This window comes from Oryctolagus cuniculus, chromosome 1 (genome assembly GCF_964237555.1).
Source record: "Oryctolagus cuniculus chromosome 1, mOryCun1.1, whole genome shotgun sequence".
Taxonomy (NCBI): Eukaryota; Metazoa; Chordata; class Mammalia; order Lagomorpha; family Leporidae; genus Oryctolagus; species Oryctolagus cuniculus.
In genome coordinates, this window is record NC_091432.1 from 63,449,940 (window position 1) to 63,467,274 (window position 17,335).

The 17,335-nt window shown below is 48.3% G+C and overlaps 1 protein-coding gene and 1 non-coding gene across 3 annotated transcripts in view; one reads left to right on the top strand and one right to left on the bottom strand.

Annotated features, from left to right (window-relative positions):
• The window catches only part of RNF121 (ring finger protein 121), an 88,661-nt gene that overhangs the window by 69,710 nt on the left and 1,616 nt on the right, over positions 1-17,335 (top strand). For both annotated transcript variants that reach the window (XM_002708529.5, XM_008264615.4), the window contains 2 exons: positions 14,974-15,107; positions 15,623-15,724. In XM_002708529.5, the coding sequence (XP_002708575.1) occupies positions 14,974-15,107; positions 15,623-15,724 (236 nt within the window). The remainder of the gene's footprint in view (positions 1-14,973; positions 15,108-15,622; positions 15,725-17,335) is intronic.
• LOC127485156 (small nucleolar RNA SNORD57) lies at positions 2,917-2,988 on the bottom strand. The gene has a single exon (XR_007912329.1). It is a non-coding gene; the product is annotated as a small nucleolar RNA SNORD57 (small nucleolar RNA).

The following is a 17,335-nucleotide window of genomic DNA, read 5'->3' on the forward strand; positions in this document are numbered from 1 at the left end:
CAGACCTGGGGATTGAATCAGGTACTCCAGTGTGGGGTGTTTGTTTGTTTGTTTTAGCATTTTTTTTTTTAAGATTTGTTTAATTTTTTGAAAAACAGAGTTAAGAGAGAGAGAATCTTCCATCCACTGGTTCACTCCGAAAATTTCTCAACAGCTGGAGCTGGGCCAACCTGAAGCCAGGAGCCTGGAGCTTCTGAGTCTCCCACGTGGTTGCAGGGGTCCAATGACTTTGGCCATCATCTGCTACTTTCCCAGGCACATTAGCAGGGATAGCTGGATTGGAAGTGCAAGCATCTTAAGTACTAGGCTAAATGTCCACTTCTACCCTGGAATTTTGTTAAGTTTTCAAACAATTATATGAAGAAAACCACTTTATCCAGTAGGAAGTTAACACTCATTTAACAAATCCCTTTTCTCAATGCTTTTTAATGTATCTAGGTATGCTATATCCTGGAATTACAAAGATATACAAAAATAAGCATGGTACTTTGTCAAATAAAATTTAGTTTCTGATGGAAAGAATGTCTTTTGTATTTTGATTGGTATCGCATTGAATCTGTAAATTGCTTTTGGAAGAATGGACATTCTGGTGATATTGATTCTTCCAATCCATGAACATGAAAGATTTTTCCTTTTTTTTTTTTTTTTTTTTTTTTTTTTTTGGTATCTTCTTCTATTTCTTTCTTTAATGCTTTTTAATTTTCATCGTCATAGAGATCTTCGACTTCCTTGGTTAAGTGTATTCCAAGACTTAAGTTTTTTGATAGCTAGTGTGAATGGGATTGAACTTAGAAGTTCTTTCTCAGGGCCGGCACTGTGGTGTAGCAGGTAAAGCCGCTGCCTGCTGTGCTGGCATCCCATATGGGTGCTGGTTTGAGTCCCAGCTGCTTCTCTTCCAATCCAGCTCTCTGCTATATCCTGGGAAAGCAGTACAAGATGGCCCAAGTCCTGGCTTCAGTGACTCCTGGCTTCAGATCAGCTCAGCTCCAGCCATTGCAGCATTTGGGGAGTGAAACAGTGGACGGAAGACCTCTCTCTCAAATTAAAACTTTAAAATAGGGGCTGGTGCCATGGCTCACTTGGCTAATCCTCCGCCTGCTGGCACCAGCATCACATATAGGCACCGGGTTCTAGTCCTGGTTGCCCCTCTTCCAGTCCAGCTCTCTGCTGTTGCCCGGGAGGGCAGTGGAGGATGGCCCAGGTGCTTGGGCCCCTGCACCCGTGTGGGAGACCAGGAAGAGGCATCTGGCTCCTGGCTTCGGATTGCAGTGCCAGCTGTAGCAGCCATTTGGGGAGTGAACCAATGGAAGGAAGACCTTTCTCTCTGTCTCTCACTGTTTGTAACTCTACCTGTCAAAATAAATAAATAAAAATCTTTTAAAAAAATCTTTAAAATAAATAAATAAATCTTTTAAAAAAAAAAAGTTCTTTCTCAGCCATGGCATTGTGTGTATATACAAATGCTATTGATTTTTGTGTGTTAATTTTATATCCTGCTACTTTACCAAACTCTTATGTGTTCCAGTAGTCTCTTAGTGGATTCTTTTGGTTCCTCTATATGTAGAAGAATCATGTCATCTGCAAATAAGGGTAGTTTGACTTTGTCCTTTCCAATTTGGATCCCTTTGGTTTCTTTTTCTTGCCTAATGGCTCTAGCTAAAACTTCTAGGACTGTATTGAATAGCAGTGGTGAGAGTGGGCATCCTTGTCTGGTTCCAGATTTTAGTAGGAATGCTTCCAACTTTTCCCCATTCAATAAGATGCTGGCTGTGGACTTGTCATAAATTCTCCTGATTGTGTTGAGGAATGTTCCTTCTATACCCAATTTGCTTAAGGTATTTTCTTTTTTTTTTAAGATTTATTTATTTATTTGAAAGAGTTACACAGAGAGAGAAGGAGAGGCAGAGAGAGAAAGAGGCCTTCCATCCACTGGTTCACTCCTGAGATGGGTGCAACGGCCGGAGCTGCGCCAATCCAAAGCCAGGAGCCAAGAGCTTCCTCCAGGTCTCCCACAGGAGTACAGGAGCCCGAGGACTTGGGCCATCTTCCACTGCTTTCCCAGGCCATAGTAGAGAGCTGGGTCAGAAGTGGAGCAGCCAGATCTCAAAACAGCGCCCACTTGGGATGCCGGCACTGCAGGCCCCTTCATAAGGTTTTCATCATGAAAGAATGTTGTGGTTTATCATATGTTTTCTCTGCATCTGTTGAGATGATCATATGGTTTTGTTGTAAAGTTTGTTTATGTGGTGAAATTTTTTTTTATTTAGCATTTTGTGATGTTATTATTGGGGCAAGGACACAGGGTGGGAAAGGGTACCCCTCGCAGGTGCAGGGAATGTCCGTGCTGGTCAGTCTTCCTGGGATGCTTTATGGAGCTTTTTTTTCCTTGGCCCTGCTCTTGCTGGGGGCGGCCTCCTCAGGGCTGCTGCTCCCTTCCTCCTTGGCGGAGAATTTCCTCTGTTTCTTGGGGACCTTCCTGGTGCCCGCCTCCTCCACAGCATTCGCCATTTCCTCCTGGGCAGAGGGTTTCTTCCTCTTGGGAGGGCTCACGCCGCCCCTGTGTCCTCCAGATCACTAACAGCTCCTCCTTGGAAAGAGCTTTCTTTTTCTTGGGGTTGGAGGAAGAGGCAGGCGGCTCCTCTATCCCGTTCTCCTGAGGAGCCTCCTGGGGCTTTGGCTTTTTCTTCTTTTTGGGTTTCTCCTGCGCCTCCTCACACTCCTCCGAGGTGCTGCTGCTGTTCCCCGAAGACGCCAGGGCGAGCGCCGCCAGGCATTTCTTTCCCTTCTTCAAGCGTTTCCTCTCCTGCTTCTCAGCTTCCTGGTGATCTCTGCAGCCGCCGCCTCTGCCTGGCCACAGAGAGGTGCTGAGTGGGCCTGAAGACCCCGCCGCTCCAGGGCCTCCCAGCTGGCTTTGCTGGATCAGGCTCATTAAATCAGTTTTGTCGCCTCCACTCTACAAGGTCAGGCCGAGGCTGCCCATCACCTCCAAGGTGAATTACAATTAATTGATTTGTGAATGTTGAACCATCCCTGCATACCAGGGATATATCCCACTTGGTCCAGGTGCATTTTTCTTTAAATTTTTTAAATTTTTATTTTATTTTAAAGATTTATTTCATTTATTTGAAAGAGTTACAGAGAGAGGTAGAGATAGAGAGGTATTCCATCATCTGGTTCACTCCCCAGATAGCCACATCGGCCGGAGCTGTGCTGATCCAAAGCCAGGAGCCAGGAGCTTCTTCCGGGTCTCCCACATGAGTGCAGGGGCCCAAGGACTTGGGCCATCTTCTACTGCTTTCCCAGGCCATAGCAGAGAGCTGGATCGGAGAGGAGCAGCCGGGACTAGAACCGGCCCCTGCATTTTTTTTTTTTTTAATCAATTTACTTATCTGAAAGGCAGAGAGAGATCTTCCATCTGCTGGTTCACTCCCCAAATGAGTGCAACAGTGAAGGCAGGACAGACCAATGCCAGGAGCCAGGAGCTTCTTCCCAGTCTCCCATGTGGGTTCAGGGCCCAAGTACTTGGGCCATTTTCTACTGCTTTCCCAGGCACATTAGCATGGAGCTGAATTGGAAGTGGAGCAGCTGGGACTTGAACTGGCACACATGGGATGCCAACACTATAGACAGAGGCTTAACCTTCTATGCCACAGCACCGGTCCCTCTTTAGAATTATTTAAGTGACATATAAATGCTCTCCATCTCAGTATTATCTCCTCAGACCCCCCTCTATCCCAAATAACTCTACCACAAGAAGGAATATTTTCATCAGCCTGAGTAAATTGAGTCAAGCACAGTTTCTCTGTATCATGGGACTGTGTTATTTTTCCTGTGTAGTACTGGATCGCATGGAAAACGAAAGTGTATTAGATCACTTTGTAAACATCTTTTTAGATTGTTTTTTCAAACAATTGACTTGTTTCAGTTTCATTTCACACTCTCTTCTCTGTGTAGACTGCTTTAACCAGTTCACTCCTAGAAGAAATTTCCAGACTGTAAAGGGTTTATATAGTTCACACTTGGCAACAGCTGTTCCCTGTCAACTTCTCAGAGCAAGGTAGCATTCTGTCCTTTCCTCTGGAGTGATTTCTCTGTCTTCATTGTGGGTTGTTGTTTTTTGTTTTGTTTTGTTTTTTTGTTTTGGTTTTTTTTTTTTTTTTTTTGACAGGCAGAGTGGACAGTGAGAGAGAGAGACAGAGAGAAAGGTCTTCCTTTGCCGTTGGTTCACCCTCCAATGGCCGCCGTGGCCGGCGCACTGCGGCTGGTGCACCGCGCTGATCTGAAGGCAGGAGCCAGGTACTTATCCTGGTCTCCCATGGGATGCAGGGTCCAAGCACTTGGGCCATCCTCCACTGCATTCCCTGGCCACAGCAGAGAGCTGGCCTGGAAGAGGGGCAACCGGGACAGAATCCGGCGCCCCGACCGGGACTAGAACCCGGTGTGCCGGCGGCGCTGGGTGGAGGATTAGCCTAGTGAGCCTTGGTGCCAGCCTGTGTGTGTGTGTGTGTTTTTTTTTTTTTTTTTTTTAAGATTTATTTATTTATTTGAAAGGCAGAGTTACAGAGAAGCAGAGAGAGAGAGAGAGAGAGAGAGAGTCCTCCATCCACTGGTTTCACTCCTCAAATGGCTGCATTGGCTGGAGCTGTGCCCATCTGAAGCCAGGAGCTTCTTCTCGGGTTCACACCTTAGGTGCAGGGGCCCAAGGACTTGGGCCATCTTCTGCTGCTTTCTCAGGCCACAGCAGAGAGCTGGATTGGAAGTGGAGCAGCCGGAACTCAAACCAGTGCCCATATGAGGTGCTGGCACTGCAGGCAACGGCTTTACCAGCTATGCCACAGTGCCGGCCTTCATTCTGTTTTTACAGGACCAGTTCTCTGATTATCCCAGGTTGTTGCCAACTTTATCTCAATGTTATTATCAGCTGTCACTTTGAGCATGGCATTGAGTCCCTGCCAACACACCTGCAGCCACTCGTCTTACCAGATCAACTGAGCTCAGAGTTGATCCACAAGTCAGCTTCTCCAGGAGATGGAATCATTACATTGGATTTCCCCAAATGGAATTTGAACTGGAAGAAAGAATTGTTGAGTGCTTTTGTGAGAGTGATGATGAGTGATAATTCCGTAATAATGATAAATTCCACTTTCACCAAGAGACTTGATGAGAAGATTTTTTGTTGGAATGGAGAGCATCTCAAACTCCAGCTCTTGATCTCTCATAATCTGACTAGCTACCCCACCATTGCAGGCTCTCCGTGCTGATTCTTTAACAGCCTAGCTCAAAGATAAAATAAAGATTGCTCACATTGGACTTTACTAATGGGTTTAGGATAACGGCAGGAAAATATACTGTGAGTACCTGAAAAAGATTAATCTGACTTACCAGAATGCCAGTCTCCTAGTGCTTCTAGACCCTGCCTCATCCAACTTTCAGCCTACCTCTGGGTGGCTTTGCCATCTTAGCTAGCACCAACCATCTGGAATATACATACATAGGACTACTGGCCTCCAGATGTCTCTACCTAGAGTTTGTGTTCCTGACAAAAATACTCTGATACTACCCCCTCCCTCATATCTCAGTCAGCCTTCTGAATCCTGGTATCTTACATGAGCATACACTCTTTCTTCCTCCCTCCCTCTCTCCTGCCCTTCCTCTCCCTCTTCCTCTCTCCCTACCCCCTTCCTCTCTCCCTCCCTCCCTTCTTTTCTTCCTTTCTTTCTTCTTGATTTATTTATCTGAAAGAGTTACACAGAGAGAGGGAGAGACATCTTCTATCCACTGGTTCACTCCTCATGTGGCTGTGGTGGCCAGATCTCCTATGTGGGTGGCAGGGGCCCAAGCACTTGGGCCATCTTGTGCTGCTTTTCCCAGGTCATCAACAGGAAGCTGGACTGGAAGTGGAGCAGCTGGGACTTGAACTGACACCCATACGGGATGCCAGCATGCCAGGTGGTAGCCTTACCTGCTACGCCATAACACCTGCCCCAGAGATCCACATTTTCCCTAAGTAATTGACGCTGAGAAAGACTGTCCCTTTTAGAAAAGCTACCTGCTTATCCAGAGGAATGTGCCCTTGCTGACTGACTAGTCGAGCAGTGTGCTGTTCCCAGGCCCACATCAGGGCATGCAAGGTATCTTAGGAAGACCAGGATGGCTTGCGATAGAACTGGCTGAATCTCTAGGTTATTCATTCATTTCCTACCACATCAGGGATCCCTGAGATTTAGCAAATGACAGGTCCTTTGCTAGGGCTCTGATGCCAACAGATCAGACCAGGCAGGGACGTGGGAAAGGGCTGGCCAGCATGGGATAAAGGGGTGGATTGTGCTATCTTAACAGTTCTGTCCAACCCTGAGAATTCTGGTATTCTGTGTTTGCTGGAGTCTTCCGTGGGGCCCCTGAGTCACAGCAGACGGAATGCAGGAGTCTCTCTCCCCTTGAAGCAAGAATCTGCTCAGTGCTGTGAGGGAGCCAGGAAACTCCAGCCTGCCGTGTATCCGTGCAGCAGTTGTTTCTGACCAGTCACACTGTACACAGCATAACTAGGTGCACAGCTTGCCAGCCCCAACTGTCTACTTCCAGCAGCAATCCTAGTGAGAAACATACCAGCATTTCCATGTTAACCATGCTTCAGTGGCACTGGGTACATTTATGTTGTTCATCAGTCATCACAGTCATCTATTTCCAGAACTTTTTTCATCTTGGGAAACTTAAAGTGTATGTCCATTAGGCACTAACTCCCTGTTCCCTCTTCTAGCTGCTCACAACCTCCATTCTGCTTTCTGTCTCAATCAGTTTAACTACTCTGGGTGCCTTGGGTAAGGGGAATCATACAAGGGGAATGACTTTTTGTGATTGTCTCATGTCACTTAACACAGTATCTTCAAGGTTCATAATATTTATTTATTTGAAAGGCAGAGATGGAGCCAGTGCTGTGGCGCAGTGAGTTAACGCCCTGGCCTGAAGCGCCGGCATCCCATATGGGCTCCGGCTCGAGACCCAGCTGCTTCACTTCCTGTCCAGCTCTCTGCTATGGCCCGGGAAAGCAGTAGAAGATGGCCCAAGTCCTTGGGTCCCTGTACCCACGTGGGAGACCGGGAAGAGGCTGCTGGCTCCTGGCTTCAGATTGGCACAGCTCTGGCCGTTGTGGCCATCTGGGAAGCGAACCATCGGAAGGAAAACCTCTCTCTCTCTCTCTCCCTCTCCCTCTGCCTTTCCCTTTCCCTCTCCCTACCTCTCTCTCTCCCTCTCCCTCCCTTACTCCCTTCCTCTCTTCTCTCTGTGTAACTCTGAGCTTCAAATAAATAAATAAATCTTTAAAAAAAAAAAAAAAGAAAAGAAAAGAAAGGCAGTTATAGAGAGGCAAAGGCAGAGAGAGAGAGAGGTCTTCCATCCGGTGATTCCCTCCCCAGATGGCTGCAGTGGCCAGAATTGCACCGATCAGGAGCCAGGAGCTTCTTCAGGATCTCCCATGTGGGTGCAGGGGCCCAGGCAATTGGGCCATCTTCCACTGCTTTCCCAGGCCATAGCAGAGAGCTGGATGGGAAGTGGAGCAGGGGCCGGCAGAGTAGCATAGCAGATAAAGCTGCTGCCTGCAGTGCTGGCATCCCATATGGCACCGGTTCGAGTCCTGGCTGCTTCACTTCCAATCCAGCTCTTTGCTATGGCCTGGGAAAGCAGTAGAAGATGGCCTAAGTCCTTAGGCCCCTGTACCCATGTGGGAGACCCAGACGAGGCTCCTGGCTCCTAGCTCCAGATCTGCTCAGCTCTGGCTGTTGTGGCCATCTGGGGAGTGAACCAGCAGTTGGAAGACATCTATCTATCTCTCTCTCTCTCTCTCTATCTCTCTCTCTCTCTCTCTCTGCCTCTGCAGCTCTGTAACTTTTTTTAAAAGATTTATTTATTTATTTGAAAATCAGAGTTACAGAGAGAGGTAGAGACAGAGAGAGAGGTCTTCCATCCGCTGGTTCACTCCCCAGGTTTTGCCACATTGGCTGGAGCTGCGCTGATCCGAAGCCAGCAGCCAGGAGCTTTTTCCAGGTCTCCCACACGGGTGCAGGGGCCCAAGGACTTAGGCCATCTCCTTCTGCTTTCCCAGGCCATAGCAGAGAGCTGGATCAGAAGTGGAACAGCTGGGACTAGAACCGGTGCCCACATGGGATGTCGGAGCTTCAGGCCAGGGTATTAGCCCGCTGCGCCACAGAGCCAGCCAAGTAAATAAATCCTTAAAAAAAGAAATTGAGCAGCCAAAACTGAAACCAGTGCCCATGTGGGGTGCTGGTACTGCAGGCAGTGGCTTTACCCACTATGCCACAGTGCCAGCCCCAATTTCCTTCACCTTTAAGCTGAATAGTATTCTGGTGTATATAATGTGCCGCATTTTCAGTCATAGTAATTTTTCATAGTCTTTTGTGCAATGTAATATCACAGCTCCTATCCCAGAGAGTCATAGTTGATTTGGGAGCTATTCCATCAAATCTACATCAACGTCAGGAACCAGATCTGATTCATCTGTTAGTCCCCAGCACACTTATCTCTAAGAATGGTTTGGCCTGGAGAGATCTTTGTGGTTAATTACTGTTAGCAGGGCTGGTGTTGCGGTACAGTGGGCTAAGCCACCACCTGCGATGCTGGCACCTCATATGAGTGCCAGTTCAAGTCCTGGATGCCACACTTCTGATCCAGCTTCCCACTAATAAGCAGCAGAAGATGGCCCAAGTATTGGGCCCCACCACCCATTTGGGAAACATAGATGGAGTTCTAGGCTCCCACCTCCTGGCTTCGGCCTGGCACAGCCCTGGCGGTTGTAGCCATTTAGGGAATGAACCAGCAGATAGAAGATCAGTCTCTCTCTTTCTCTCTCTCTCTAACTCTGCATTTCAAATAAACTAAATAAGTCTTTTAAAAAATCAGTATTAGCATTCCTAAAAATTAAACCACAAGGTTTTATAATTGTGTTAACAAGCGTTCTCCATTCATTTTACTATTCTGCTTAACTCTGATTAGTGTAGAATAGTTCCTTGTTTTGACTCATGGAGAAATCTGTAATCCAAACAAATATAACTCAAGAGGGTGTTGAACGGCCTCTGTTTTTTCCAGCTGGTCACTGTGTGGTGGTAACCTCGTGATAGCTCGTCAGTCTGGTTTGCATTCATGCTCAAGTGTCACGTTACAGTGAGGGATAGAGGATTGTGAAATAAGCCTGTGTTCTGGGGCTTCTTCCTCTGAGAGAGCTCCCAGGCAGGTAGGGTAGTAATACATTTTGGGGGACCATGTGTCCACCCTCGTACGTTCTGTCTTCTGAGCACATTGCCATGCCCCAGCTTGACCTCCTGGAGCTTCAAAGCCCCAGATAACATCAGGACAGGACTAGCTGCCCACCTATCTTCACAGTTTAAGAAAGAGCCAGGCATTTGGATTCATATAGACCTCGTTTCAAATTCTAATCCACTTTTAATTAGCTGTGTACTCTTGAGCAAGTTACTTTACCTCTTTAATTTCTACTTGGCACTTTCAATTAACCTTTTTAAGATTCTTTTTATTTAAATTTTTTAAAAAGTCCTTTTCTTGACCGACTTTCTCCTTTACCAACTGACCTATTTCCTGGCACCCACAGATAAACCTGTAGAAAGTTGCTGTCTCCTTTCAGTCACCTTTCATTCACTGCTTAGTCCATTCTGAGATAGATTTGACAGACTCACCAGCAGTTCTGGGGACTTCTCATACCCATCAGCACACGGACTTCAACTGCCCCTTCTTAAAAAGTCTTCTCTCTGTCTCCCTCCCCACCCCGCCCCTCCCTCTCTCCCCCCTTCCCTCCCCTCCCCTCCCCATGCCCATATGGGATGCCAGCACCGCAGGGCGGCAGCTTTACCTGCTGTGCCACAGCGCCATCCCCTCCATCCTTTTAAAGTTAATAACTTTCTTAACTTTAACATCAGTCTTGTCTGGCTGCCGGTTCTATGAGGATAGAGATCAGGTCCTCTGTTTTTCCAGCTTAATATCCCAGGATCCTTGCTCAATGGCTGGTACTTAGTAGGTGCCCACAGACTTTAATAGAAGGCAGGGAGGGGTGGGCGGGTTCCGATGCTTTAAGGTCACCAAGATAGTGAGAGGATTCCAGCTAGGTCTGTCTAATCCCGACTTACCCGTGGACCCTTGAGCCCTTTCCATTGAAGGATCAACTCTTGAAGTTAAATTGAAATCTGCCTCCTTGAACTTTACCCAACTCAAAATCAGTGCCTTTTGATACAGGCTCTTCCTGTGCATTTCCTGTGACCGGAAATGCTGGGGACTTCCTGCCTTGGCAGCTTGCTGCTGACTTTATTGAAGTAGCCTGTGGGATTTGACCCTGTCTGCCTTTTGCCACATTGGCCTCTTGGGGAAAACTCCAGAAACCAGGGATCTAACAGATTTTTCGACCTTTCCCCTTGCTATCATTGGATCATCGTAGCTCCCTTTGCTCCTGCATCTGTTGTCCCAGTGCCGTGGAGACTGAACTCTGGTCTGAACCAAGGTATAGCTCTTCCCTGGGGCTCCAGCACATCTCCAGAGTTAAAGTATTCCTCATTCTTCTGCTGCCACTTGCTCCAGGTCAGAGTGAGTGGCTGTGTTCCTGTGCTGCACAGTTATACAGGTACTTAATGCTGGTGCTCCGTGCCTTTGATTCTTCTCTCTCTGATATTGATGTGCCTAGGAATTCTAGAGCTAATGTTCTAAGATCCCCGCCCCCTTTTCAGATTTTATTTATTTATTTGAGAGGTAGAGTTACAGACAGTGAGAGGGAGAGACAGAAAGGTCTTCTGTCCATTGCTTCACTCTCCAGGTGGCTGGAGCTGCGCCGATCCGAAGCCAGGAGCCAGGTGCTTCCTCCCGGTCTCCCATGTGGGTGTAGGGTCCAAGCACTTGGGCCATCTTCCACTGCTTTCCCAGGCCACAGCAGAGAGCTGGATTGGAAGAGGGGCAGCTGGGACTAGAACCAGTGCCCGTATGGGATGCCAGCACTGTAGGCAGAGGATAGCCTACTGTGCCATGACGCCGGCCCCTGTTTCCCTCTTTTTTCTTTTATTTTGAGACCTGCAGTTTGTAAACTCCTTAGATCTTGCTCCTGCCCCTTTGACTGATAACAAATCAGAACCTTTGGGATAACTGAGGAGGAGCTGATCTTTCTGGAGTATGTAACAAATGCTGATGGAGCACATTGACCAGTGAGTGAGTGGGATGGTGCATGGATCTTAAGTAGGAGTCATGGGGTCTGAATTCTGGTCCCATCTCTCCCCGCCCCCGCTTTCTAGTCCTTGTTTTTCCCAGTGATAGTAAGTAAGTGAATTCACCTTGAGCCACTTGAGTTTTTCAACAAGGTGGAGTTTGGGCACAGTATGGCATCTCTGCCCTCTGCCCTTGAGGACTTGGTAGCAGTTCTCATGGCTGAGAGGCCATTCCTCAGAAGGGCAGTGTGGAATGAGCGAAGCCCTTCTGAGTGGTAGTTCTTTTTTTTTTTTTTTTTTTTTTTTTTTTTGACAGGCAGAGTGGACAGTGAGAGAGAGACAGAGAGAGAAAGGTCTTCCTTTGCCGTTGGATCACCCTCCAATGGCTGGCACACTGCGCTGATCCGATGGCAGGAGCCAGGATCCAGGTGCTTTTCCTGGTCTCCCATGGGGTGCAGGGCCCAAGCACCTGGGCCATCCTCCACTGCACTCCCTGGCCATAGCAGAGAGCTGGCCTGGAAGAGGGGCAACCGGGACAGAATCCGGCGCCCCAACCGGGACTAGAACCCGGTGTGCCGGCGCCGCAAGGTGGAGGATTAGCCTAGTGAGCCACGGCGCCGGCTCTGAGTGGTAGTTCTGGCAGACACAGCTTTGGCTGCTCTGGGCATCCCAGGGCCATTCTCCATCATTCTGCCCCAGCCCTGTGTACCCTCCTCTTCCTCCTCCTCTTCTTCCTCCTCCCCCTCACTGCTAATCCTCACTCACTGTTGGGCACTGGCTTTGGCTTTTTTCAGAGACTGTTACTTGAAAGTGAGAAAAATCCAGAGCATACCCAAATTAAGAAAATATAAAGGCCGGAGCCACGGCTCAATAGGCTAATCCGCTGCCTGCAGCGCCATCGCACCGGGTTCTAGTTCTGGTCAGGGCGCCGGATTCTGTCCCGGTTGCCCCTCTTCCAGGCCAGCTCTCTGCTGTGGCCCGGGAGTGCAGTGGAGGATGGCCCAAGTGCTTGGGCCCTGCACCCGCATGGAAGACCAGGAGAAGCACCTGGCTCCTGGCTTTGGATCAGCACAGTGCGCCGGCTGCAGCAGCCATTGAGGAGTAAACCAACAGAAAGAAAGACCTCTCTCTCTCTCTCTCTCACTCTCTCACTGTCCACTCTGCCTGTCAAAAAAAAAGAAAATATAAAAAGATTAATCAGCTTCACAGATATAGATAAGGTTGTGATAATAACTGCAGGAGGCTTTTTGAAAATCAATTACACAGTTTTACAAGATAAAAATTCCAGAGATTGGATACACAAGAATGTAATTAGACTGGACTGTACTAAAATGGTCAATTTTAAAATGTTATGGATGTTTTACCAGTTTTTTAAAAAGTATAAAAAGAAAAAAGCAGGTCTTAGAAAATTTCAGGGGCCGGCACTGTGGTGCAGCAGGTTAATGCCCTGGCCTGAAGTGCTGGCATCCCAGATGGGTGTCGGTTCGAGTCCTGGCTGCGCCTCTTCTGATCCAGCTCTGTTATGACCTGGGAAAGCAGTAGAAAATGGCCCAAGTCCTTGGGTCCCTACACCCACATTGTGGGAGACCCGGAGGAAGCTCCTGGCTTCGGATCAGTGCAGCTCCAGCCATTGTGGCCAGTTGGGGCGTGAACCAGCAGATGGCAGACCTCTCTCTCTCTCTCTCTCTCTCTCTCTCTGCCTCTCCTTCTCTTTCTATTAACTCTGACTTTCAAATAAATAAATAAATCTTTAAAAAAGAAAGAAAATTTCAACAAGTAAGTTTCCAATCTTTTTTCCTTTAAGGCTAAAATTCTAAGTAGCTGCTTAATAGTTAACTGCAAGGAAAGTATGTTAAATTTGCAATTTCTTTTCAGAGCATGTAATCAGTTATCCATTGTAATTAGCCGATTAAATCTTTACTATGTATTTATTATGGAAAATATAAGTACAGAAAAGTAGACAAAAGAAAACAGTCATCTATAACACCACTACCAAACATCACCAGTGTAAGAATTCTGATGTATTTCCTTCTGATGTATTTCCTTTGTGGGGACTTGGGCTCGGCTCACGTATGGTACCAAGCATATTGTGCACTCACTCAGTGTTCACCTTGCCTTTGGTAAGCACCAGTTGACTGTCTTTGAGCGTGTATTGTAATTTATTTAGACATTTAACACTTTTTAATGTGGATATACATTATTTTATATATGATGAGCTATAAATATAAAATTCATCATTTAAACCATTTTCAGTGTGCAGTTCAGTGTATTATATTCACAGTGTTGTGCTATCATCATCACTCTAGTTCCAGAATTTTTTATCATCCCAAACAGAAACTGTCATTAAGCAGTAACTCCCCATTACTTCACGTCCCAGCACCTGGTGATACCTCTGACTCACTTTATCTCTGTGAATCTGCCGACTGTAGGTGTAAGTGAGGTTATACAATGTGTCTTCTTTTTGTATCTGGCTTCTTTCATTTTGCATAGCCATCCATTTGCCACATGTATCCCATCTTACAGGTGTACAGTGTTTGTTTTTCCATTCATCTGTTGATGAACACTTGGCTATTTTGAACCCTTGCTGATGGCAAGGACCCAACTGCTTGAGCCATCATCCCTGCTGCCCAGGCTCTGCATTGCAGGAAACTGGAATCCAGAGCTGGAGCCAAGTATCAAACCTAGGTACTCCATTGTAGGATGCAGGTGTCTTAACTGATAGCTGCTTTTTTTTTTTTTTTTTTTTTTGACAGGCAGAGTTAGTGAGAGAGACAGAGAGAAAGGTCTTCCTTTTTCCATTGGTTCACCCCCCAAGTGGCCGCTATGGCCAGCGCGTTGTGGCTGGCGCACTGTGCTGATCTGAAGCCAGGAGCCAGGTGCTTCTCCTGGTCTCCCATGGGGTGCAGGGCTCAAGCACCTGGGCCATCCTTCACTGCACTCCCAGGCCACAGCAGAGAGCTGGACTGGAAGAGGAGCAACCGGGACAGAATCCGGCACCCCAACTGGGACTAGAACCCGGGGTGCCGGCGCTGCAGTCGGAGGATTAGCCTAGTGAGCCGTGGCGCCGGCCAACTGATAGCTTTTAATGACTAGGCCAAATGCCTGCCCCTGTGTTTTTGAATATCTGTCTGCATAAAGCTTCTTTGATATTTCCATCTATTCTTTTAAGTTCCTTGAAGTGAAAATTAGCAGATCAAAGAGTGTGGCAGTATGAGAAACATCATGCCAAATACCATCCAAACTGACTGAACCTCTTTCGCTATTTTCACCAATGTCTAAGAATGACATTCTCACCAAACCAACATTGATTGCATCCTGTGTCACAGTTTTAAATACTGGAGAGTAATACTGCCCATCCATAATGGAGCCATGCTGCATCCACAGGATGGCTTACCTGACATAGCTCCTGGTCACCAGGTCCTTCTCCCCCCATTCTCCCTTTCCCTGACACTGACTCAGGCCGATCTGCAGGTCCTATTGCACCTGACTTCCCAACGTATCTCTTCTCCTCATCTGCTTAGCAAAGATGAGGTTGATTTGGCTTAAGAAAGATGTGTGTGCTGTCTCTCTCTCTCCCCCACTCTCTCTCTCTCTGTAACTCTTTTGAATAAATAAATGAATCTTTAAAAAAAAAAAAATGTCCTCTGACTTTGGAGCTCAGCCTGCCACGTTGCCTCCACAGAGAAGACCCCAGGCCTCTGTGATGTCCTCCCTCGTGACTGGATTCTCACAGCCCTTCCTGTCTTGTCTTCTTGCCCTTCTGCAGTTCTACAGCGAGTCGGGCATGCCTACCAAACACCTCTCGGACAGCGTGTGTGCCGTGTGTGGGCAGCAGATCTTTGTGGACGTCAGCGAAGAGGGCATCATCGAGAACACGTACAGGCTCTCCTGCAACCATGTGTATCCTCCCTCCCGCACCTGGGCCCTTGTCTCTTGTGACTTGCACACTCCAGTCAGGGAGGAAAGGGGGTGGTCTTGACCTCTGGGCATGTTGTCCAGGCCTTGTGTGTAGAAGAAGCCACGCGAGGACAGAAGCTATAGCCTTGCCTGGTCCCACAGATTGGAGCCGTCTTTCCGTGAACAGCCGGTATAGCCTGGCTGGGTCAGAGCGGAGCCAGAAGCTGCATCACAGCCCGACATCGGGTGTCACGGGGAAGATGACCCTCTAACAGAGCCTCTCCTCACTCTGAGAGACATTTCTGAGATTTATCATCTGTTTGCTAAGCTCCCAGTGTATGCCTGTGTTGGGAGATCCTTACGTTGTAAGGAAACAGTTTGACAGAAACTACATAGCCAGTAAGAAGTCCCTCTGGGGTTTGAGCCTTTCTGCAGAGCTGCATCCAGGCGCCTTACCACCGGCACGGGCTGGAGTGCCGTGCTGGCTGCCCACCATTTCCTTGACCAGCGGTACTCAGATTCCATGAGTTCTGCATCCGCGGCTGGTGCATCGTGGGAAAGAAGCAGACGTGCCCCTACTGCAAAGAGAAGGTAGACCTCAAGAGGATGTTCAGCAATCCGTATCCTTTGTTCGGACCCTGATTGGGCATAGGTGGTAGGAAGGAAGTACTGGCCACTGAGCCCCTGTGTTTGGGCCCTCCAGGGACTCTCCCTCCTGTCCCCAGCCTGGGACGTGTCACCATTCTATTTTGCTTCTGTTGGTAGGGAAGTTAGGGTGGGACCTGGGGCAGGACCAGCAGCTCAGTTGCCTGTCATCAGTTGATGGTAATAGCAGCTGCCAGATACTTCTTGTGTCCCGTGTGCCTGGCACTGGATTAAGCGCTTTACTGCTTTTGGTTCATTTGATTCTCTAGCATCTCTGTGCCCTGGATGCTGTTATTCCTGTTTTATAAACAGAGGTTTTCTAATTTAGAGCTTGAGTAAGACGTTCAGGGTTACACAGCGAGTGAGGCTTTGCCTGTGACATACAGTGCTAGAGGCCAGCTCTGTTCCGGTGCAGAGCCAGCGGGGAATAAGGATGGCTGAGGGATCTCTGTCCCACCCGCTTCGACACAGAAGCTGTGCTCCTCTGAGCAACCACTTCCTCCCAGCCAGCCCTCCCACTGCGCCCTCTCCCTGTCTGTGGGAAGTGCTCAGTCACTTCTCTGGCCCCACCTGTACTTCTAGGGCTCAGGGACCCAGCTTTTCTCCCCTCTTACCTGTCTCCCCTTTCTCTCTGCTCCAGTTTCCTGTACTCCCCCACCCCGCCCCCGCCCCGGGGTCATTCAGTGGACACCCTGTCCCTAGCTCATTCCTATTGTCTGGATTCTGTGGCCTGTCCCCTTTCAAGTTCCCTGCCTGGTTCTTCAGGGGAGCAGTTCAGGGACAGGGAAGTTAACTCCACAGGCACGCCGAGGCTTGGGGTTTCCTTTAGCTCTCAGGGTCCTGGGCCAAGCTGATCTTTCCCGTAACCTTGAAGTTGTTCTGCCAGTTTTGTGACCTTCTCCCTGTGCTTTCCCCAGAGCTGGGCTTCTCTGGGCCACACTCCAGATTCCTGCCCAGCATTTAAATGTAAAGCAAAAGGCAGAGAACTCATCTCCGGAGTGCGTCGTGGCCGGCGTGGCACCTGCCTTACAGCCTCTGCCCCGGTGATCCCTTATGACTGCCTCTTGGTCCCAGCTCCCTCTGGCTCCGACCCTAGACCCGGTCAGCTCCTTGACCTAAGAAACATTCAATGGGACATTGGAAAAACCTCAGGGAAAGGTGATGACCCCATCCCAGCCTTACAGCAGGCTGTGTTCTCTCACTGGCAGTCACGTCATAGAGAACACGTTACCCAGCGGCATGGGTAACCCTCCCTGCGTGTGGGTCATGGAGAGCTATGTCCTTTTAAAATTATTAAAAATATATTTTATTTATTTGAAAGGCAGAGTTACAGAGGTAGATGGATGGATGGAAAGAAGAGTTCAGCCAACCACTGGTTCATTCTCCAAATGGCAGCAACAGCAAAGGCTGGGCCAGGCCAAAGCCAGGAGCCTGGAACTCCATCCGAGTCTCTCCTGTGGGTGACAGGGGCCCAGACACGTGGGCCATCTTCTGCTGTTTTCTCAGGCATATTAGCAGGGAGCTGGACTGGAAGTGGACTAGCTGGGACTCAAACTGGCATTCCTATGGGATGCTGGTAGTGCAGG